Below are 21,914 nucleotides of genomic sequence, written 5' to 3'. Positions count from 1 at the left end.
GGCAGAGCAGGCATCACCGGCTGGTCCCCGTGCCCGCCACAGCCCCGTGCCCACCCCGCCGCTCACCCAGGTTGTCGGTGACGATGAGGGAGCTCTGGAAGGCCTTCAGCGCGTTCCCCACCAGATGGATGAAGTCCTCCACCACCTTCATCAGGTGCACGGAGCCCGGCGAGACCTGCGGGCGAGGGAGCAGCTCTGCAGCTGTCGGGATGCGTCCCCGCGGTTGGGGACGTCCCGGCCGCCCCCTAACCCACCCAGGGCTCACGCCCTGTGCCGCTCACCTGTTGGGCATCCTCCCACTTGTCCCGGTTCTCCGCGTCCACCATGTAGCTCACCACCTGGAAGAAGCGCTGCGGGGACAGGGCTTAGCGGGGGCTGGGCTCCGGGGACCGACCGCAGCCGCCGCCTCCCCTGGAAGCGTCCCTCGCCGTCCCCCAGCCCCCGCCCGCTACCTGCACGTCCTCGGAGGACGGGGTGTAGGTGGCCCTCTTGAAGGTGTCGGTGACGTTGCGCAGGATCTCCACCGAGAAGAGCAGGTCCCCGCTGTAGTAGGTCTTGCGGGCCATGAGCTCCAGGAGGCTCCTCACCACCTGTGACATGCCCTCTCCTGCCAGCAGCCGCTGCCCCTTGGCCAGGTGCTCCCGCAGCTTGGACAGGGTGGGGACAGCAGTGTCACTCAGCCACCCCCTCCCCAGCACTGCTCCCTGGCCCCAGCTCCTTCACCATGCCCCAGGAGCAGGGCAGTGGGGACAATGCAAAGCTAATTGTATTAATTAGGGACATGGGAGTCTGGGGGAAGTCTTTAGGGAAGCAGTGGGAGAAGAGGGTCCCAGGGGGGTCCTTCCCATCCCAGCCATTTCTCTAGGACACAGGAGCAGAGCTCAGACCAAGGTGTCCCCAACCCCAGCTCCAGGATGGGGTCCCCTTTCCCATCCCTGCCCAGGGAGCTCTTCCCCCCTTTCCCCATGTGGTAGCCAGCTGGTGACGGGGGGCAGCTGCTGGTTTTCCCAGCCCGGGGATGTGGCAGATCCCCAGAACTGGGGAGGGGAGGGCAGGGGGAGGGGTCCACGCCAGAGCGGGCACCTACTGAGAGATGCAAGTATCGGTACTCGTGGGAGATGCAGCGGGCAAAGCTGGGCACACCCCAGTAGGCAACTCCGTGGGGGCTCAGCAGGCACCGGCGGCTGGCAGACCCTGTGCCAGAGAAGCCAGTTCAGCATTGGCAGGAGAACCACCTCCCAGCACCCCAGTGCCACCCAGCACCCCAGTGCCACCCACCACCCCCTGCCCTGTGCCAGAGAATCCAGTTCAATGATGGCACAAGAACCTCCCAGCACTCCAGTGCCACCCACCACCCCCTGCCCTGCTCCAGGGCATGGTGGGGCTTCGGGGTGCTGTCTGCATGCCCCTCACCCGTGGCATTGGGGGGGCATTTGTTGTAGATGATCTCCCCAGCAGCTGTCTTCTTCCAGGTCATCAGCATGACGTACTCATCCTTGCACATCTCGTGGTAGGCTGGTGGGTGGGGGTGAGAAGAGGGGGGTGAGACACAGCCTGGACGCAGGGTGATGGGCACCAGAGGGTGTGGGGGTGCCCCATACCTGGGCACTTCTTCTCGTTGCAGGTCTTCACCTCCTCGCCGGTGCCCTCGCAGGGGTAGCCCTGCATGCCGGTGCCCTCGCACATGCGGAAGCGCCGCTGCCAGCCGGTGTCGCAGGTCTTGGAGCAGAGGCTCCAGTGGTTCCAGGGACCCCACTTGCTGTCGGCTGTGGGATGGGGACACCGTGGGATGCCCACCTTGGCAGGGTGAGCTGCACCCGGCGGGGCAGGGTTGGGTTGCTCCCCGCGTCGCAGGCGGCGAGCCCCAAGGGGTACGGAATCCACAGAGCCATGACCGAAATCTCACTCAGACGAGACCAGTGCCCCCCGGCCAGCCAGCTGGCCACTGCCCACCGGCAGCCCAAGGACACCCTTGGATGCATGGCTGCTGTGACAGCCACGGCACAGCCATCACCTCCCTCCACACCTGTAACCAGCACAGCACGTGGGGTAGAAGGAGCAGACGAGGACGGGGTTGAAGGACGGGATGAGGATGATGTTGAAGGACAGGATGAGGACGGGGTCTGACTACCCCCGTGCCCACTGTGCCCCCACGTCCTTTGGCCTGACTACCCCCGTGCCCACTGTGCCCCCAGTGCCAGCCCCAGCCCCACAAGCTGCTCCTTGTGCAGTCACGAAAGATCACACTCACGAGAGATCACACACCCGAAGCGCGCCAGGACCTGCAGCCACCAGGTCCCTTCAGTGTAACACAGGGGTGAGGCCACCAGGGTGAGGGCACAGGAGTGAGGGCACAGGACAAATCCCTGCCTCCTCCAACTGCAACGTCCCCGGCAGGAGCAACCAACACAAGCTGGGCGGCTGCTGATCCCTGGCACCACCCCGGGTGGCTCCTGCTCCCCCGGTAACCCGCAGCGGATGGGGCTGCCAAGCACCCTGGGCGTCACCGGCGGTGACACCGCAGCGGCTGTACGTCTGGGCCGGGTGCCAGCGTGCCACACACCGACGTGTCGTGCCAGCGGCACCTGTGGCCTCCCCATTTTCCCTTCGTCTCCCCCCTTTGCCCCCCCTCCCAACCCCATCGCGCGGGTCCTTACTGGGACAGGAGGGGTTGGAGCAGTCCCGGGCGTCGGCGTGAGCCCCGCGGCACTCGGCCCAGCCCTGGGCTGAGACGCTGCACTTGCGCGTCCGCTGCTGGGTGCCGTTGGCGCAGGTGACGGAGCAGCGGCTCCAGGGGCCCCACTCCAGCCACTGCCCTTCCACTGCGGGGACAAGCGAGAGGGGAGTCAGCCCCGCACCGACCGGCGGCCCCTCGGCCGCCCGGCCACAGCTCCCTGCCACCCCCGGCGGCTGCTCCGTGCAACGGGTCCAGCCCTAGGGATCTGACGGCTGATGCCGTGCCAGCCTCAACAGAGGGCATCGAGTCCCGACCTGGACAAAAGGGACTGTCGGCACCACTGTCACCTGAGAGGATGCTCCTACAGCCTGGCTGCACTGCAACATCCTGCCCCGTGGCAGGGCACAGCCCTGAGACTTCAGCGGATTTGCCAAATCCCTGCCAAAACCAGCACACCTGGCATTGCTTCCCAACAAAGCCAGCAGACCTGGCATCAATCTCTGCCAAACCCATCAGCCCTGGCACCACTCTCCACCAGAGCCAGCAGCACTGCATGGCATCGCTTTCCACCAAAACCAGCAGCCCTGGCACTGTTCTCCATCAAACCCAGCAGCCTTGGCATTGCCCTCACCAAGCCTAGCAGGCCTGATATCACTCCATGCCAAAACCAGCAGCCCTGGCATCACTCTCCACCAAACCCTGCAGATCCAGCATTCCTCCCAGCAAACCTCAGCCAGGACAGGAGGGGAAGGAGCTGCTGTGAGCTCCAGTAGCATCTCCACGGGGCTGCCGTGGGTGGCATGGCTCTGCCAGAGCTGCTGCAGAGAGGGGTCTTATGTCCCTGCTGCTCCCAGACCACTGCCAGCCTCTCCCCATGGGTATGCCAGCCCCGACACAACCATTGCCACAGCCATCCCTGGCACACAGGAGGAAGGGACGGCGATGTGCTGCCACCCATGCACAGACAGACCCTGCAGTGAACCCCTGCAGCCAGCTCCCCAGTGTCCCACGACGTCCCTGTGCCACCCTGGCACCAGCGCTGTGCTCACTGGGGACAATCAGCCCCAGAAGGTGGGGAGGGAAGGAGCTGGCTCCTCTCTGGTCCCCAGGTTGGTCACCCTTGCCCATGGCAATGGCTCAGGTCCCCCACCAAGGCCAACAGAGCTGACTGGTTTTCAGAGAAACCCAGAGCTGATCTGGGTTTCCAGCAGGGACAGGAGGGTGCACCCCATGCCACAGCACCCATGGGCCGGCCCAGGTCCCCATGGCGGTGCCACCCATCCCTCAGAGCGCCACAGCCCCGCGCCAGGAGCGTGGTTCTGGCTCTCGGCCAGCGCCGTCTCCTGGCATTGCCAAGGGGAAGGAGGAGCAGGGGAGAGGGAAGTACTGACCCGGGCAGCTCGCGATATTGCAGGGCTTGACCTGCAGCTCGGGGCCCTCGCAGGCTTTCCCTCCGCGCCGCGGGGCCACGCACCGCCGCGTCCTGGTCCTGGCCCCTCGCCCGCAGGTCACCGAGCACAGGCTCCACGGGGACCACTCCTCCCACGCGCCGTGAGCTGCAACACAGCACAGCACCCATCGCTGCACCTCCCGGCCCCGCGGGGCCCCAGCCTCATCCTCCTCCTCCTGGCACTGAGGGGTCCTGGTCATCGCAGACCTCTCGTGTCCCCGGGGCACCATGGCAGAGCAGGGCATGCTCCCTTGCTCCCCTTCGTGTCTCACCAACACTGCCTGTCCCAGCATGGCACCTGGGCATGAACTCCAAGGCTTTGGTGCTGCTGCTGCTCCCTGTCCTGCTCCAGCCTCCCCGTTGGGGGTCCCGGTACCAGCGGCGCATGCCCACGCACAGCCCAGCTCACCCCAGCCTATGCCAACACACCAGGCACGGCCACTCCTCACCCACATCACACCCACAGCGGCTCAACTCACACAAGAAGGCAACAGGCACCTGTGGGGCACACAAGCATCCCAAAGGATGCTCCTGCCATGCCCCTGGAGCCCCTGGTACAGAGGGCACACACAAGTTTTGGGGGTGCAAACTGCCCCCAGAACATCCCAGGCTTAGACACAGCACCCAGCTGCCTCTGCAGCACTCCAAAGCCCCTCCACTGATCCCCAGTGTCCCAGGGGAGATGAACAGACACCAGCAAGGACAAACAACTCAGTGCATGACACAGAGACCACCCCCAGCATCCTGCCTGCCCACTCCTGCCTGTGACCAGCCTCGAAGTACAGAGCAGCTTGGTCCCTTCCTGCCCTACATGAACAGGGACTCCACACCACCACAACAGACCAGGCAGCTGCCTAGCTCCAAGTCCCCAGTACAGCTTCCAGCCCTCCCTTTTCCCCCAGTACAAAACCTTGGAGACACACTGGAGACACCTTGAGTTTGCTGGGAAGGAGGATGGAGATGGGCTGCCAGCTGAGCTGCTCCCAAGGCAGATCCCCCCAGCAGCACCAGTGGTGGGGCATGGGGCACAGGGACACCCATTCCAGATGCCCCACACTGGTTTCACAGAATCCCAGGCCGGTTTGGGTGGGAAGGAACCTCCAAAGCTCACCCAGTCCAACCCCCCTGCAGTCAGCAGGGACATCCCCAACCACAGCAGGTTGCTCAGAGCCCCCAACAACCTGACCTGGAATGGTGCCAGGGATGGGGCATCTCCCACCTCTCCAGGCAACCTGGGCCAGGCTCTCACCACCCTCAGTGTCAAACATTTCTTCCTTCTTTCCAGTTTGCATCTCCCTCTTTTAGTTCAAACCATCACCCCTTGTCCTGCCACAGCAGGCCCTGCTTAAAAGTCTGTCCCCAGCTTTTTTATTGGCCCCTTTTAGTCCTGAAAGGCCACCAAGAAAGGTCTCCTCGGAGCCTTCTCTTCTCCAGATTGACCAACCCAAAGCTTGAAGCTCCCCACAGAGCTGGGACAGCCAGAAGGGTGAGCTTGAGGGTGGTGAGACACTGGAACAGGTTGCCCAGGGAAGCTGTGGATGCCGCCTCCCTGGAGGTGTTCAGAGGTGTTCGAGGCCAGGTTGGAGGAGGATGAGCAACCTGGGCTGGTGCGAGGTGTCCCTGCCCATGGCAGGGGGCTTGGACTTCGATCTTTAGATGATCTTTAAGATCCCTTCCAACCCAACCCAAGCCATTCTATGGATCAGTGACGGAGGGATGCCAAAGGAGGCTCAGAGCAGCCCAACACAGGACGGACAACACTTCTTTTTCCACGACAGAGAACCCTCAGTCACGCAGGTGCCCACTGTCCCCATCCCCCCAGCCGCTCGGCTGGCAGCCAGCCCCGCTGCTGTCCCGCTGTGCCCCCGTACCTGGGCAGGTGGCAGTGTTGTTGCAGGTGCGTGTCTCCCGGAGCAGTCCGCTGCACAGCGTCCCGTAGGGCGAGGAGACGCAGGAGCGAGTCCGCACCTGCGAGCCCTGACCGCACGTCAGGGAGCAGACGCTCCACTGCGACCACTCCTCCGCTGCAGGGTCCCCTGCGAGACATACGGCCCCTGAGAGGAGGGGACTGCCCGGCAGGAGTGGGACAGGGAAGGTCCCGAGAGTGGAGACCCCTCCCCAAAGCGGCCAGGCAGCACCTGGGAGCGCAGAGATGAGGACAAGGAGCTGCGGTGACAATGCGATGATGCTGAGGGTGGAAGTGGGGGGAAAGACTCCATGCTATGCTGCACAGTGCATGGAGAAGGGGCTGGGGTGCAGGATCACACCTGGCACAGGGATAGAATCCAGTCCAGGGTGGGATGGAGAAGCTTCCATGAGTGGAGACCCTGCAGAGGGATGGGAAAGCAGCTGGGCAGCACCCAGGAGGGCAGAGATGAGGACAAGCTGCTGTGGTGACACTGAGATGACATTGAGGACACAAACAGGGTGAAGGACCCCACGCTGCCCTCCAGCCCCCGGACATGGAGAAGGGTTTGGGATGCAGAATCACACCTGGCACAGGGCTGGCATCCAACCCTGGGAGGAAAGAGGAAGGTTCCAAGAGGGGAGACCCTGCAGAGGGATGGGAAAGCAGCCAGGCAGCACCCGGGAGGGCAGAGATGAGGACAAGCTGCTGTGGTGACACTGAGATGACACTGAGGACACAAACAGGGTGAAGGACCCCATGCTGCCCTCCAACCCCAGGACATGGAGAGGGATCAGGGTGCAGGATCTCACCCGGCACAGGGCTGGCATCCAGCCCAGGCGGTGTGGGCAGCGCGGGCAGCCCAGCACAGCTCCCTCTCCCCACCCAGGCCCAGCATTGACATTTACAACAACCCAGCTCTTATTAAGCTTGATGATGTCTCTGAAGCTATTGGACAGGCCAGAAGCAGAGGCCATCAGTTTAAATTAAAGAGGAGCACACGAAGGAGGGCTCCAAAGAGGACGATTTGTCCTGGAGTCAGGCAGGACACAGACTCTGGAGCAAGCTTCTCACCGAGGTGACAACACCCCACGGGCACACAGGGACCCCAGGGCTGGATCAGTCACTTCTGGGGTCACCTCACGCTCTGCCTAGCAGCTCCTCGTGGGGCAGGACCCACTGTGAGTCCCCAGGAGGAGATCTGAATGCCAGGCACAGGGAGCAGAGCTCCTCTCCCAGCACTGGGACTCATCCATCTCTCGCTCGCCTCTGAGCCCTCCGACCATAAATCAGGGGTGGTGGGGAAGAGAGGAGGGGGGGGAGAGCAGCAGCTCAAATTACCCAGATGGATTTGCCAAATAAATACATTTGAAGGAAACAATTAATGGATTTTTTTTCTTCTCCTTCTCTTTTTTTTGCTTTACAGCCCTCAGAGGAAGGTGTAAAGGAAAAAATGTATAAATGGAGCAAATTAAAGTCGGGCCACGGGCAGGAAGGAAAAAGGAATCACTCTGTCTCCATCAGCCCTGCCCAAAGGAAGGCTCCTCAGCCCCAGAGCCACCAGCCTGCTGTGCCTGTCCCCGTGCCAAGGCAGTGCTGGTACCTGTCTGAGCCATGTAGACCCCTGGCTCATCTGCAGAGCGTGGCCACTGCGTTTTCACCTTCTGGTTCTCCTCCACCCCATTGCCTAGAAGAGAGAAGGGCTGTGGTTAGGCTGGGAATGGGGACAGGGGCGGAGTTCACAGGATCATAGGATGTTAGGGGTTGGAAGGGGTTCAGAGTCTCAGGCTGTGCCAGGGGAGGTGCAGGCTGGATGATAGGGAAAAGTTCTTCACAGAAGAAAGAGAGATTGGGCACTGGGATCTGCTGCCCAGGGAGGTGGTGGAGTCACCACCACTGGAGGTGTTTAGGCAGAGCCTGGATGGGGTGCTTGGTGCCATGGTTGAGTTGATCAGATGGTGCTGGGTGTTAGGTTGGACTCAATGATCTCAAAGGTCTTTTCCAACCTGGTTAATTCTATTCTATTCTATTCTATTCTATTCTATTCTATTCTATTCTATTCTATTCTATTCTATTCTATTCTATTCCATTCCATTCCATTCCATTCCATTCCATTCCATTCCATTCCATTCCATCACAGATCATAGAGTCCAACCCCCTGCCACAGCAGGGCCATAGAATCCAGCACAGGTCACACAGGAGCACATCCAGATGGGGCTTGAAAGCATCCAGAGCAGGAGACTCCACAACCTCTCTGGGCAGCCTGCTCCAGGGCTCTGTGAGCCTCACAGTGAAGAAGTTCCTCCTCATGTAGAGGTGGAACCTCCTGTGCTGCAGTTTCCATCCATTGCCCCTTGTCCTATCCCAGGGTGCAGCTGAGCAGAGCCTGTCCCCTCCCTCCTGACCCCCAGCCCTCAGATATCTGTAAACATTTATTAACCCCCCTCTCAGTCTTCTCCAGGCTGAACAGCCCCAGGGCTCTCAGCCTCCCCTCCCCAGGCAGTGCTGCAGTCCCTTCAGCGTCCCTGTAGCCCTCCCTTGGGCTCTCTCCAGCAGATCCCTGTCCCTCTTGAACTGGAGAGCCCACTGGAGGTCAAGAGCCATTGCAGGAGGGCTGCAGGAATGCCCTCACTGGCATCCCCAACGGCTGGAGATGGTTGAGGGTGGCTGAGAACACTCACAGAGCCCCCAAAGGCATCACAGCTCCCCCAGGGGAGCAGCTGGAGCTGCTCAGGGGCTGCAGCTGGAGCACAGCCCAGGCTGCCACGGCCCTGGTGCAGCTGGGTGCCCATGCCCAGCGCTGTGCTGGGCAGAGGTGCTCTCCTGTCCCCAGCTAACAGCTTGCTGCAGTGAGGTGGCACAAATTTATGGCTCTGCTCACCAAAAATAACAAGAGATCCATCAAGGGCACTTGGCGTGAAATTAACTGGCATGTGGAGGGCCTGGAGGGAGGTGTGGCTGTGGGCACAGCCCGGGGGGGGGGGCACCTTCCCTGGCCTCCCATACTCCTCTCTGGGCACCACCAGTGCCACCCTGGGCACTCAGCTCCCCAGAAACACCATGGGCACCTCTGTGCCGTGCCAGCCAGGACAGCAACCAGGAATGGCACCGTGCTAAGCTGCCCTGGCAGTGCCAGCCAAGCACAGTGATGGCCCCAAGGAACAGAGGAGAGGTGACTTGAGGACACTTGGCATTGGAAGGGGAGTGCCCAGCCCTGCCTCAGGCATGCTGCAGCTCCCATTGAAGCCACAGAGGTGGTGCACAAGCCTCGGGCAGGGCCTGCTGCCCACGCTGGCACTTGGTGCCATGAACCAGACCTGAATTTTCCAGCTTGTGCCTTCAACCTGGCATAACCCCTGCCCAGGAGTGTGCCCTGCCTGGGCTCCTCATGGTTTAGCTGTCAGGAGGTGTTAGGTACCAGGTGACAGGTTGGGACTTGATGATCTCTGAGGTCTCTTCCAACCTGGTTGATTCTACGATTCTATCACCCTCAGCTCCTCTCCACGGGCAGTGGAGGGGGACAGGGGCACCAAGGGGCTGCCCTGGGGTGGGGTCTGTCCAGCCATGGCACCGAGCTCCCCCTGGGGTCACCCTGGCTGGCACGAGCAGCGTGGCAGAATTACAGACGGCACGGCGAGCGCCTGGGGGGAGCCATAAATCCTGAGGATCTATGAGGCTGCTCTCCAGGGCTGTGTTCAACAGAGACACCAAATTCAATTTCCTGCAGAGAGCACTAAATCCCCACCTGTCACCCTGGGGCAGCCATGCCCAGCACTGCCACCCACGCCTGCTCCAGGGCACCCCCAGCACCCCCACTCCCCACCCGGGCTGCTGGGCTGCCAGGGCAGAAGGATGCTTCTGGGAACCACAGAAGGCACTGGGATGGAAGAGACCTCTCTGGGAAGCCCAGGATGTCCCCCAAGGCCAGCTGTGGCCCCTTGAGCCATGGCTCTCTCCCACCATCACCTCCCTGGGGGCTAAAAGGTAATGAGTTTGGGGCAAGGAGAGAGGGAGCCCGTGGCAGTGCCAGGGGATTGCCTGGGGAGGTGTCTCCTAGCCATGGGATTGCCTGGGGAGGAATCATCTAGCCATGGGATTGCCTGGGGTGGTGTCTCCTAGCCAGGGGATTGCCTGGGGAGGTATCTCCTAGCCATGGGATTGCCTGGGGTGGTGTCTCCTAGCCATGGGATTGCCTGGGGAGGAATCATCTAGCCAGGGGATTGCCTGGGGTGGTGTCTCCCAGCCAGGGGATTGCCTGGGGAGGTGTCTCCCAGCCATGGGATTCAGGAGTTATCTCCTAAACCAAGGGCAAATGTAGCCCAGAGCTGGAGCTGCTCAGCCCCACAGCTGCAGATGGTTACCCCCTGCAAAGACCCTCCCCAGTGTCGCCCCACAAAGCCCCAGCCCCCCCCCCCCACACCACCGCAGGGCCTTCCCCCCGTGTGGACTCCACCCCGCACCGCACCGGGGCTGCGTCTTCCCGACCACGTCCACCCCCCCCACCCCCAGGCGTGGGGACAAGGGCAGGGAGCGGGGACACCGTCACGGGTGGGAGCAGGGAGGCCCTGGGGAGCTGCTGGGCCGGTGCCAGCCCCTGCGTGGCTGCGGCGGAGGAGGAGAGCCGCTGAGATCAGCGCTGGGTGCCCGCCAAGCCTCGGCTCACAGGCGCCATTCAGCCCCCCAGCCCTGCCTGCCACCCTGAAAGCCACCATTCTCCACCCTGAGGGGTGCTGGGGGGAGGCCAGGTGGGAGCCCAGGATCCCCCCCTGCCTGCCCTTGTTGCCATGGAGGCAGCTCTGTGCTCCAGCCCCATGGCACGGCACTGGCAGCGCGGGAAATGGCCCAGGGCGGGGGGATGGCAGCGGGGGGGCTGCACTGGCACGGGGGCTGCACTGCTATGGGGGCTGCACCTTCCCCTCCTGACTCCAGCACTGCAATAACATGGACCCCCCTGGGTGCTTCCAGGTTTTAATGGAATGTCAAATGCAATTTGGGGAAGGAAGGAGCAGGAGCTTGTGCTCTGCCTGCTGCAGCTGGTTGTGCCCGAGTGTGCCAGCTCTGCAGGGGCACTCCCCCCACTCCTCGCCCCTCCAGCATCCTCCCTTTGAGCCATGCTTGGCAAAGCAGCCATGGGATGACAGAACACACACACCCCCTAAGAATCATCACAGAATTGCTTTGGTTAGAAAAGATTCAGAGGATGGGTTGGGTTGGATGACCTTAAAGATCATCCAGTTCCAACCCCCCCTGCCACGGGCAGGGCACCTCTCACCAGCCCAGGCTGCTCCAGGCCTCATCCAGCCTGGCCCTGAACACCTCCAGGGAGGGGATATCCACAGCCTCCCTGGGCAGCCTGTTCCAGGGTCTCCCCACCCTCACTGTCAAGAATTTCTTCCTGCTCTGCAGTCTAAACCTGACCTCCAATCTCTAAGATCACCGAGGCCAACCATCAGCCTAAGGCCACCATGGCCATTAAACCATGTCCCCAAGAGCTAGAAGCAAGGTGATAGAGCATCCTGCAACCCCCAGCACCCACTGCCCCCCAGCAACCCCAGCACAGGATGAGTGCCAGCCCCTGCAGCACCCCTGCCCAGAGAGGTTGTGGTGTCCTCTCTCTGGAGACTCTCAAGCCCCATCTGGATGTGTTCCTGGGTGACCTGCCCTGGGTGATCCTGCTTTGGCCAGGGGGTTTGGACTCAAGGATCTTCTGGAGGTCACTTCCAACCCTTAGATTTTGTGATCCTGTGGTTCCATGACCTTGGGCATGGCAGCTGAACCTGGCACCGAGCTCTTCATCATCAACGTGGAGTTGCAATTAAAGAGGATTGGGGAGAGGGGGAGGAGGAGTGGGGGGAAGGGGGGGGAAAAAAAACACCTAAAATAATCAAATCAAATCAGCTCAAGCAGCTCCCCTCAGGCTGAGGAGATTTGTATCCCTGCAGCTGTAACAGACCAGGGGATTTACTCGGGGGATCTGCCCATAATGACATTTAGCTCCTGGAAGGAAGGCTAAAGCCCAATGAAATTATCCCGACACCCACAGCCCATCAGCACCACCTAATCTGCCAGAGAAAGCCTCTCACGCAGCTCAGAGGGGGATTGCTCCTCACCCAGGCCTGGCAGATGGGGGGGGGGGGGGAATAAACATCTGGCCACATGTGCCCACAAAGCCCTGCATCCCCTCGCTGGGCCCCACGGAGATGCCTCAGGGGTGAAGGGGTTGCCTGGGGAGGTGCCTCCTATCCACGGGATTGCCTGGGGAGGTATCTCCTAGCCATGGGATTGCTTGGGAAGGTATCTCCTAGCCATGGGGAGGTATCTCCTAGCCAGGGAATTGCCTGGGGTGGTATCTCCTAGCCATGGGGACTGCCTGGGGAGGTATCTCCTAGCCATGGGGACTGCCTGGGGAGGTATCTCCTAGCCATGGGGACTGCCTGGGGAGGTATCTCCTAGCCATGGGATTGCTTGGGAAGGTATCTCCTAGCCATGGGGACTGCCTGGGGAGGTGTCTCCCAGCCTGAGGAGGTAACTCCTAGCCAGGGGATTGCCTGGGGAGGTATCTCCTAGCTAGGGGACTGCCTGGGGAGGTGTCTCCCAGACATGGGATTGCCTGGGGAGGTATCTCCTAGCCATGGGGAGGTATCTCCTAGCCAGGGAATTGCCTGGGGTGGTATCTCCTAGCCATGGGGACTGCCTGGGGAGGTATCTCCTAGCCATGGGGAGGTATCTCCTAGCCAGGGAATTGCCTGGGGAGGTATCTCCTAGCCATGGGGAGGTATCTCCTAGCCATGGGGAGGTATCTCCTAGCCAGGGAATTGCCTGGGGAGTTGTCTCCCAGCCTGAGGAGGTAATTCCTAGCCAGGGGACTGCCTGGGAAGTTGTCTCCCAGCCAGGGGCAGCCCAACCCTCATGCCCAGGGTGCAGGCTGCTTTCTCTTCTCTCAGGGCTCCTGGGATGCCACACGGAGCAAATGGCTCCCTTCCGCCTGGTTACCAGCGCGGCCGTGCCCGTGCTGTGCCAGCCTGCCTGGAATACCAAGTGCCCAGGCTGCAGCAGTCAAGGGTAATTTGCCACAGGAAAGGGTCATTTTACCTGCAAATTGTTTCCCACGTCTCCACCAATGCAGAGTGACAAGGCTCCAGCTCCTGCCTCTTGCCCAGAGCAGCAGCCCTGTGCCAGGGAGCGAGGCCTCGGGGCCGTGGGGGCTGTGCCAGGGCAGCCGTGGCAAACAGCCAGGGCGGGCACAGTGGGAGCGATGCTAACAGAGCCTGAGCTCAGCTCCACTCAGCAAGGGCACTGCTCAGGAGAGGTGTGCCCAGAGCTGGAGTATGCAAAGGATTTGCCCTTGGTGTGGCTTCCCAGCTCCATCCACAGTACCCAGTTTGTGCCCTTCTGTCCCACAGGCAGGATTCATCCTTTGCACAGCCTCCCTGCACAGCACCCAGTTTCTGCCCTTGTGCCCTGGGGGAGTATGAATGAGCAGGTTTCATCCCTTGCACAGCCTCCCTGCTCCATGCACAGCACTCAATTTACACCTTTCTTCTCCAGGGAGCAAGCATGGGCAGGATTCATCCATGCCACTGCCTCCCTTCTCCATGCACAGCACCTGGGTTGTGCTCTCCTGCCCTGGGAAGCACGAATGAGCAGGATCCATACATGGCTCCCTCCTCCATGCACAGCTCCCTTGGGAAGCACCCAGAAGAGCAGGGGGAGGGTCTACCTCTGGGACTCCCCCCGGCCTCCCCCACACTCACCGTGTGGGACCTCGGGCAGGTCCAAGTCGTTGGCATTCGCGGAATGCAGGTCGGGCGGGCAGCAGTCGGCGGGCGGCGGGGCTGGCGTGCGGGCACCGTGCCGGGTGGCGTTGCGGCGGGGTGCGGGGGGGCTCTCCGCCTGGCAGCTGCAGCCAGCGTGGGTGAAACCACAGCGCCGGGCCCCGGGAGCCTGCAGGCACTCCTCCAGCCAGCGGCACAGCACGCTGCAGGTGAACTGGCTGGAGTTGTTGTTGTTGATCAGCAGCACCTCCACGAAACGGAATTCCAGGGCCTGGGGGGCCAGCAGGCGGGGGGCAGCCTCGGGCTCGGCCGCCAAGCAAAGCTGCACGAAGTTCTTGTCGAAGTGGAGGAAGGTGAAGGGTCCGGCACCTTCACACAGCTCCAGCTCGGCTTCCTCCTCCTCCTCCTCCTCCTCCGGTCGCTGGCGGGCAGGGGAGGGGCTGGCAGCCTCGCCGCGGGGGTCGCAGGTGTAGTTGGCCAGGTAGTGGTCGAGCGGCAGCACCATGGGCGAGAAGTGGGTGCAGACCTGCTCCTCCCGGTTGAAGCGGAGGTAGAGAGAGTACTTGGTGGGGTCGGGGTTCTCCAGGGTCCAGGAGCAGCCGGAGGAGATGGTGGGGAAGAGGTCCTTGAGGGAGAAGGAACCGTAGAGGACGCCGGAGGCCAGAGCGGAGCAGGCGCTGGGAGCTGGGTCGAAGCCCCGCGTGAGCCACAGGACAGAAGATATCACAGCCAGTAAGAGGGGACCAGCAGCGGTCATCCTATGGCATTTGCCCTGGGGGACAGGCAGACAGACAGACAGACAGACAGATGCTTACCAGGAGGCACCCCACTGCGGGATCCTCGCCGTGCTGCAGCTGGCACAGTGGGGCCAGCACCCTACACTGAGCCCAGTCAGCATGGAAGCACCACCCCAGCTGATCCATGTCCCCAGCAGGAAGGGGGCAACCATTAGAGCCCCCTGCCCTGCCCCCAGGGTGTGCCAAGGCAGCCCCTTGTCTGGGGTCTGCACCCCATAGCCACCAGAGCAGAGACCCAGCTCCCACCTCACAGCTCTCATCCCCTGCCACAGAGACCCCCTGCCCTGTCCCCCAGGCTGGACCGAGACACCCCCTGAGCTGGGGACAGCACCCCAAAACCACCCCAGCAGAGGCTCAGCTCCCACCCTGCAGATGACACTCCCCCCACCCAGAGACTCCCCCTGCCCTCAGCTCACCGACCAGAGCCAACCAGGCACAACCTGGGCATGGAGCCACCAAGCACAGCTTCTGCCCAGGTGGGGGCTGTAAAGCCCTTCCTAGCTGCTGCTGGTGCCCCAGACACGCTGGGTACAGGCTGGTCGCTCAGCAGAGCAGCCCAGAACCATGTGCTGGGGTACATGGGCACCCCACCAGCACGGTGCTGTCCCCCCCAGCTGCTGTGAGAGCCTGGCACAGGGCATGCAATCATTAAAGTACATCTTGCTCGGGCACCACGCCGGGGCCGCAGCAGCGTCGCCGTGGATGGCTTTTTAATAACTCATTAATGAAATAATGCAGGAGGAGGCCTTGTTAAGTGGGACTGGAGCGTGGCTCTAGGGAGGCTGAGGCCACCTCACACGTGTTGGCACCACTCTGCCAAAGCAGCCTGTGCCAGGGCAGCGGTGGCAAAGGGGTACCCCCCCACATTCCCCCCCAGGGATAAGATCACAGAGTGGGTTGGGTTGGAAGGGACCTTAAAGATCATCCAGTTCCAACCCCCCTGCCCTGGGCAGGGGCACCTCCCACCAGCCCAGCTTGCTCAAAGCCTCATCCAGCCTGACCTTGGAACATCTTCAGGGAGGGGGCAGCCACAGCCTCCCTGGGCAGCCTGTGCCAGTGTCAAAGGGCATCCAGGAGGTGGCTGCAGGTGATGGATGCCAGCCCGGAGGTCGCTTTCCAAAATCCCCCAGCTCCCCACTCCTCTCCATCCCAGCCATGTGAGGGACTCGAGTGCTTGGCACAACACAAGGATGCCCATCTCCATCTCCTGCTTCCAAATCGCCCCTGGCCAAGGCTTCGGTGCTGGGGCATCCCCCTGCTCATCGAGGAAGGAGCCTGAGCTGTGGCTGAGCCTGCGCTGAAGCCACCACGGGCACATTAGAGAGCTAAAAATAACCCAGTTCTCATGCAACAGGCTGGCACCGGCTCCTGCCGCCCTGGCAGCGCGGGGGGCTCGGTGCCGGCAGCTGGCCCCCGCCAGCACCACGCAGGCATGGGCAGAAAGGGGCTGGGATGGAGCAGCCAGACCTGCAGCTGGATCCGGGCAAGACCCTCCCCCCAGTGTAAGCAGGGAAATCTGGGGCAAAAAGAAACCTCCCACTTCCCTGCAGCCACTGCCACCCCGGGAGACCCCGGGGGATTCAACAGGAGCCCCTCCTACCCTTCCCTCTCCCTCCCCTCCCCCCGACCGTGGCAGAAGCAGCAGCAGGGAGCCAAGGGGCAACCAGACTGAGGAGCCCTGTAAGCATCCCCTCCTGATGCTCCTCAAGCACCCAACAAGGACCTCGAGGTCCCCCAAAAAGTCACAGCCCTCTGCTGCTGCAGGAGGGGCAGAGATGGGGAAAGGAGAAGGAGGAGGAGGAAGAGGAGGAGAGGGGGAGGTCAGGCAGGGACGTGCTGCTGCTCTGCAGCGAGCTCCTGGGGCTCCCGCAGCCTGGCAGGGACACAAGATGGTGCTTGCTTCCCTCGCCCGGGTGCAGGGAGGAGGGAGGCTCCAGCAGCACCATCCATCCCCGTCCATCCCACACGGGCCCTGCCCGTGCCCAGCGTGCCTTCCAGGATTCCACCGGGGGAAACGGGCTGCAGGCAAGCCGGGTGGGATGGGCACAAGCAGGCAGCCCGCTGCTGCTCCTCATCTTTTAATCACAACACCACACGAGATCCAAGTTCCCTGGACGGCGGGGAGCTTCCCCCCCACCCCCAAAAAAGCCACCAGGGTTGGGGCAGGTGGGTGCCAGGGGGCCCGGTGCTGTGCCACTGCTGCTGCTGAAGGCCAGGGCTTGTGAGGAGCAGCTCAGCTCTGCTACAGCTCGCTCGGCACCAGCTCTGCTCCCTGCAGCGTTTGCTGTTGCTGCTGCAGTGAAAATATTTCACTGAGCTGCAAGCTGGGCCTGAGAAGATCTTTAACATCTGGGGCACCGAGTCACCCAGCAGGAGCTGCTGAGTGGCACAAGGAGGGGCCAGCCTCACCCCGTACCTGGCACAGCACCCTGCAGTGTCACCATCCTCATGCTCCAGCAAGGCTGAGCCCAGCCTCCCCAGGGTGCCAGGGCACATCCCTGCTGCCCACCACCCCTCCAAACCAGCCTTGGGCCATGCAGAAGAAACCACCTGGCACCAGCCTCTGCATCCTGGCACTGCCAGCAGAGCCTGGGGTGGGGGGGTGGGGGGGTGAGATGCTGGTGGCCCCAGCCACCTTGCTGGGCTGCTATGGGAGTATAGGATGGGGCTGGCACCCAGAGCACGGCTGGCACACTTGCCCACTGCAGGAAACTGCTCCAGCCCCTTCCATTCGCCTTTGTGTGCAGGGAAGGGGGAGGGCTTTTAATTAAGGCTTTTAAAGAGCCACCACCGAGCTGGGAGGCGACACCCCCTCAGCAACTGGAGCGGGATCTCTCTCCATCACTGCCGCTGATCCCCTCTCCATCACTGCCACCATGGCCCTTTCGGCTCCAGCAACGGGCAGGCTCTGGCAAGGGCTCCCCGGTCCCTCCCCAGCAGCTGTGGCACGGTGGGAGGAGGGCACGGCTCCAGGCCAGCCCTGCTCACGCCGCACTCACAGGTTGTTTCCCCGATGATGCTTGGCCTTGAATGGGGATTTCGGCATGGAACTGCTCCAGCTCCATCCTCCCAGCATGGTAGGGACCAGCTTTGGATCATCAGGCTCCTGCTCTGCCATGGACACCTCTCTCTCCAGCCAGGCAAAGCCAGAAACAACCAACCGCCGCCCCCCCCCCCCCCCAAAAAAAGAAAAAGTGCTTAACCAGGCAGCACTAAACCCCCTTGGCATTAATAATGTGAAGAAACGATTAATAGCAGAGTAAAGGAGATTTGGGCTTTGAGGGACACGCTTTTTAACCCACCACTGTGCCTTTAATAGGCTCTGGAAAACGCACAATCCATCAGAATTCCTACCACAAGGATAGCCTGGGACCAGGGTATGAGGGTAAGGAAGGGATGAGGAAGTTCTGAGCGCCGAACCGCCGTGAGAATGGCCTCGCCCCCTCCTGAAAGACAGCGGCGACTGGGCAGGAGCAGGCTGGCCGGCAGCACCGCCAGGCAGCCATCAAACGGGCTTCATCCCGCGGGAACACATCCAGAGGGGATGCTGATGAGCAAAGCACCACGATGAGTGAGCTCTTAAAATCCAGGAGAATCCACAACCCTCCAGCTCCCAGGATCTTCTTTCACGGCTTAAAGGCATCCGGGCAACTTCAAAGCCACCTCTGTCCCTGCTCTGCCCCCCTGGCATGAGGGACCCCAGCAGCACCAACAACCTCTCCAGCAGCTAATGAGCACCGTGGGCACCACCGGAACAGCTTCACAGCCCTCACAATCCTGGCTCCATGCCCAGCATGTGCACGCACATGTGTGTTCACATGTGTGCACACACGGGCACTCAGCAGGGTATCTGTGCCCCTTCCAACTGCTGTGGCACAGCCCCTGGGTGCCCAGCACAGCATTTCCTCCTCTCGAGGCTCCCAGCTCGCCCACCACGCCGTTGTGCCCCTCTCCCACACAGCTTGCCCTCAAAAGCACATCTCCCTGCCAGGCGTGGGCACGGACATGCACACACAGGCACTCGGCAGGGAGCAGGGTACCGGTGCCACTTCCACCTGCCACGGCACATTCCCGCGGTGTCCAGCACCACATTTCTTCCTCTCAACATTCCTACATCCCCCACCACCCTGCACCCCAACTCCCCCTCAACCTCCCCTCAAAACACATCTCCCTGCCAGGCATGGGCACGGACATGTGTGCTCCACGCACACGCGGGCACTCAGCAGGGGAGCTCTGCCACTTCCACCTGCCGCAGCACAATCCCTCGGCGCCCAGCACCACAACTCCTCCTCTTGATGCTGCCACACACCCACCCCTTGCCCTCCTCTTTCCTCCCGCCCCCATTTCCCCCTCCAAACCACATCTCCCTGCCAGGCATGGGCACAGACATGCACATGCAGGCACTCAGCAGGGGATCTCTGCCACTTCCACCTGCCACAGCACAATCCCTCGCTGCCCAGGGCCACGCTTCCTCCTCTCAAGGCTTCCACGTCCCCCACCCTGCGGTCCCCCTCTCTCTCCCTGCCAGCTTCCCCGGCGTGCTGCCACCCCCTTTCCCGAAGCGGGCAGGCTGGCAGCAGCGCCGAGCTGTAATTAATGGTGCTGCTTTGCCAGTCACTGGCTCAGCCTCGCTGGCACTGGCAAGCAGAGGCCTTTTTATTTATTTTACTTAACTGCTGTTGGTAAAACTCCGCTCTAAGAGCAGGGCCGGGAGACAGCAGAGTGAAATCTCCCCTGGGATTAGGGATTACGCTGCCAGGGAACAGTCTGTGCTTCCCCACCCTCTTCCGTGGCTGGGAGGGGGGAGGGTTCCTGGAGGCGAGCCCCCCGACCCACCAGCAGGGCACCTGCAGCTGTGGATGCTCCTGCTGCTCTTCCATGGCTTCCTCTGTGTGGTTTCTGTGTCGCTGGGATGTGGCTCCTTCTCCCTCCATCAGATCCATCCTGCCCTGGCACCGTGCAGCAAAAGGACAGAGGGCCGAGAGCCCCAGGAGGGCTCCAAAGCTGGGTCCAAGGGGCAGGGGTGGCAGCTCACTGCTGATGGGTGTTTCTGTAAGCCACCGTCTCAGCCAGCCCTGGATCCACCCAGGAGCCTCCGAGGTACACCGAGGAGAAGGAGAAACCTGGCTGCATCCCACTCTTGGAGGACATCAGGAAGGAACAGACGGGGCGAGGGCAGGGGGGCACAGGATGGCCCTCACGAGCACCGAGGAGCTACCGAGCTTCTGACTTTTGGCAACCAAGAGGGGTGGCCCAGGGCCAGCCCTGCCCCTGGTAGAGGACAGCTCCGTGGTGGGAAGTGAGTTTGCAGGGCCTCAGTCCAAAATCCCGGGGAGCAGCATCGAGGCATCGCAGCAGCCCAGCCACGAGGGCTGAGTGGGGGCTGGCCCAGGGCTGGTGGCTTGTCCTGCGGTCGGTCTGTCTGTCCAAGTGCCATCCTCCTCTCTTGGAGCCCCCATCCAGCCTGGAGCACAGGGACTGGGCAGCGATGGGAACAGTCCAGGTGAAGAAAACCCAACCTGCCGCGCACAGGAGCTTGGTGCCCTGGCAGGGCTCTTCGCAGCACAGATGCCCACCACAGCCCTCCAGGAAGAGCCTGGCACTGTACCCATCACTGACACGGCAGAAGCGTCATGCAGGGCAGAGGAGCTGCACTGCTGGAGGACCTTGGAGGCATCGAGAAGAGCTGGAGGTAGCCGGGAAGAGCTGGAGGCAGCCGGGAAGAGCAGGCAGCATGTCCCAGCTGGCGCTGGAGCACCTCTGCCACGCAGCTGCCGGTTGGCAAGCAAGCCACCCACGGTGCCAGCTCCGTATCCATTTTCCCTCCAGCACAGACCAAATTTGTAGGATCCTGGCCTCTTGCAGATTCCTTGGATCAAAGCAGGCTCTGGCGACAAGGCTTGATGAGCAGCCGGGCAGACCTCGAAGAGGAGCCGCTGCTAGGCTGGGGGAGCTGGCACTGCCCCATGGCCAACTCCAGCATCCACCAGCCCGCCGGCATCCGTGCCACTGGTAACAAACCCCGCTGGGAAAGGGGGCACTGAGAGTCCCTGATGAGAGCAGCTGGAGAGCAGCCAGGCGATGGTGACAGTGACGACAGCTGTGCCAACCCCGCTCCGCCCCATGGGCACCCAGTGTGAGCCCTGTGAGCCAGATCCCTCCCCATGAGCCCTCCTCGGCTCAGCCACTGCCACCTTCTACGAGGGGGGGAGAGGCTGGTCCCAAATAATCACCCCAAAGGTTATTTGGGACCCACCAAATCAGCACAGTGCCACCAGGGTGCCACCAGCTCCACACGCACCACAGCCAGGAGCCAGAAACCCTGCCCAGACTCCGTGCCACAAACCCAGCCAAAGCAGCACAGCTCGGTGCCAACCCAGTGCTGCCAGCTCCAACCCAGTGCCACCAGCTCCACACGTGCCACAGCCATCAGCCAGAAATCCCAAGCAGATTCTGTGCCACAAACCCAGTCACAGCAGCACAGCTCGGTGCCAACCCAGGGCTACCAGCCCCAACCCGGTGCCACCGGCTCCAGGCGTGCCACAGCCATCGGCCACAAACCCTGAGCGGATTCTCTGCCACCACCCAGCGCAGTCCCCCCGAGGGGGGCACTTCCCCACGTCACCGGCGGCCCTGTCTGCCTGGCACCACGGAGCAGAGGCAGCAGTGCCATGACCTAGAAAAGCAAAGGGTGGTTCACAGGCTGTGCTGTGCCAGCCCCCAGCACTGAGCAGGCGGGCACGGAGCACACGCATCCCCCTATGCCCCCCCTCACGTCCCCCCCCCCCACGCCAGCTCTGGGCTGCAGAGAAACCTCCCCGTGCTGCAACAAGTGACCTGCGTGGGCACATGGGTGGGCACACACGTGGCACAGCTCCCACCATGAACCCCAAGGCTCGCAGGGCCCCCGGGAAGAGAAGCAGCATCCCTGCTGGTCCCCCCCCTCCTCCCAGCCCCCCCAAATCCGGCTACCACCTGCACGCTGCACGTGCCCCGTGCCAGCACCCGCTGGGTGCCCGCGTGTATGCCCCTCGCTGCACACCCATGGGCACCTGGGGATCGCTGGTTGTCGTCCTCCCCACACCCCCCAGCATCTCAGCCCGTGCCACGGCGGGGTCCCTGCAGCCTTCCACACTGGCCCCAGACAAAGCCCCACGCAGGGGAGAGCTGCAGAACCTGCGTGCTGCCAGGGCTCTGCCAACATGCTGCCCACACCTCCCGGTGCGTGCCCATTCCCCGTGGTGATGGCATGGGGCCAGGCAGTGCCGGCGTGGGGTGACCCACTCCCCAAGGCACCCAGGCGTGCCAG

At 62.4% G+C, this 21,914-nt stretch overlaps 1 protein-coding gene across 1 annotated transcript in view; it reads right to left on the bottom strand.

Annotated features, from left to right (window-relative positions):
- Nucleotides 1–19,804, bottom strand: part of ADGRB2 (adhesion G protein-coupled receptor B2) — a 30,363-nt gene extending 10,559 nt beyond the window's left edge. The window contains 12 exon segments of the mRNA XM_068159280.1: nt 67–175; nt 282–350; nt 453–647; nt 1,088–1,194; nt 1,414–1,515; nt 1,602–1,766; nt 2,658–2,822; nt 4,069–4,233; nt 5,999–6,163; nt 7,637–7,720; nt 13,788–14,580; nt 19,453–19,804. Coding sequence (XP_068015381.1) covers nt 67–175; nt 282–350; nt 453–647; nt 1,088–1,194; nt 1,414–1,515; nt 1,602–1,766; nt 2,658–2,822; nt 4,069–4,233; nt 5,999–6,163; nt 7,637–7,720; nt 13,788–14,580; nt 19,453–19,548 — 2,215 coding nt within the window. The 5' untranslated portion in view covers nt 19,549–19,804.
- Nucleotides 19,805–21,914: the final 2,110 nt, after the last annotated feature.

The sequence above is a fragment of the Melanerpes formicivorus genome, unplaced genomic scaffold (genome assembly GCF_026170545.1).
Source record: "Melanerpes formicivorus ecotype bairdi unplaced genomic scaffold, bMelFor1.0.p_v2 SCAF_45, whole genome shotgun sequence".
NCBI classification, from domain to species: domain Eukaryota; kingdom Metazoa; phylum Chordata; class Aves; order Piciformes; family Picidae; genus Melanerpes; species Melanerpes formicivorus.
This window is presented reverse-complemented; position numbering and strand designations above follow the sequence as displayed.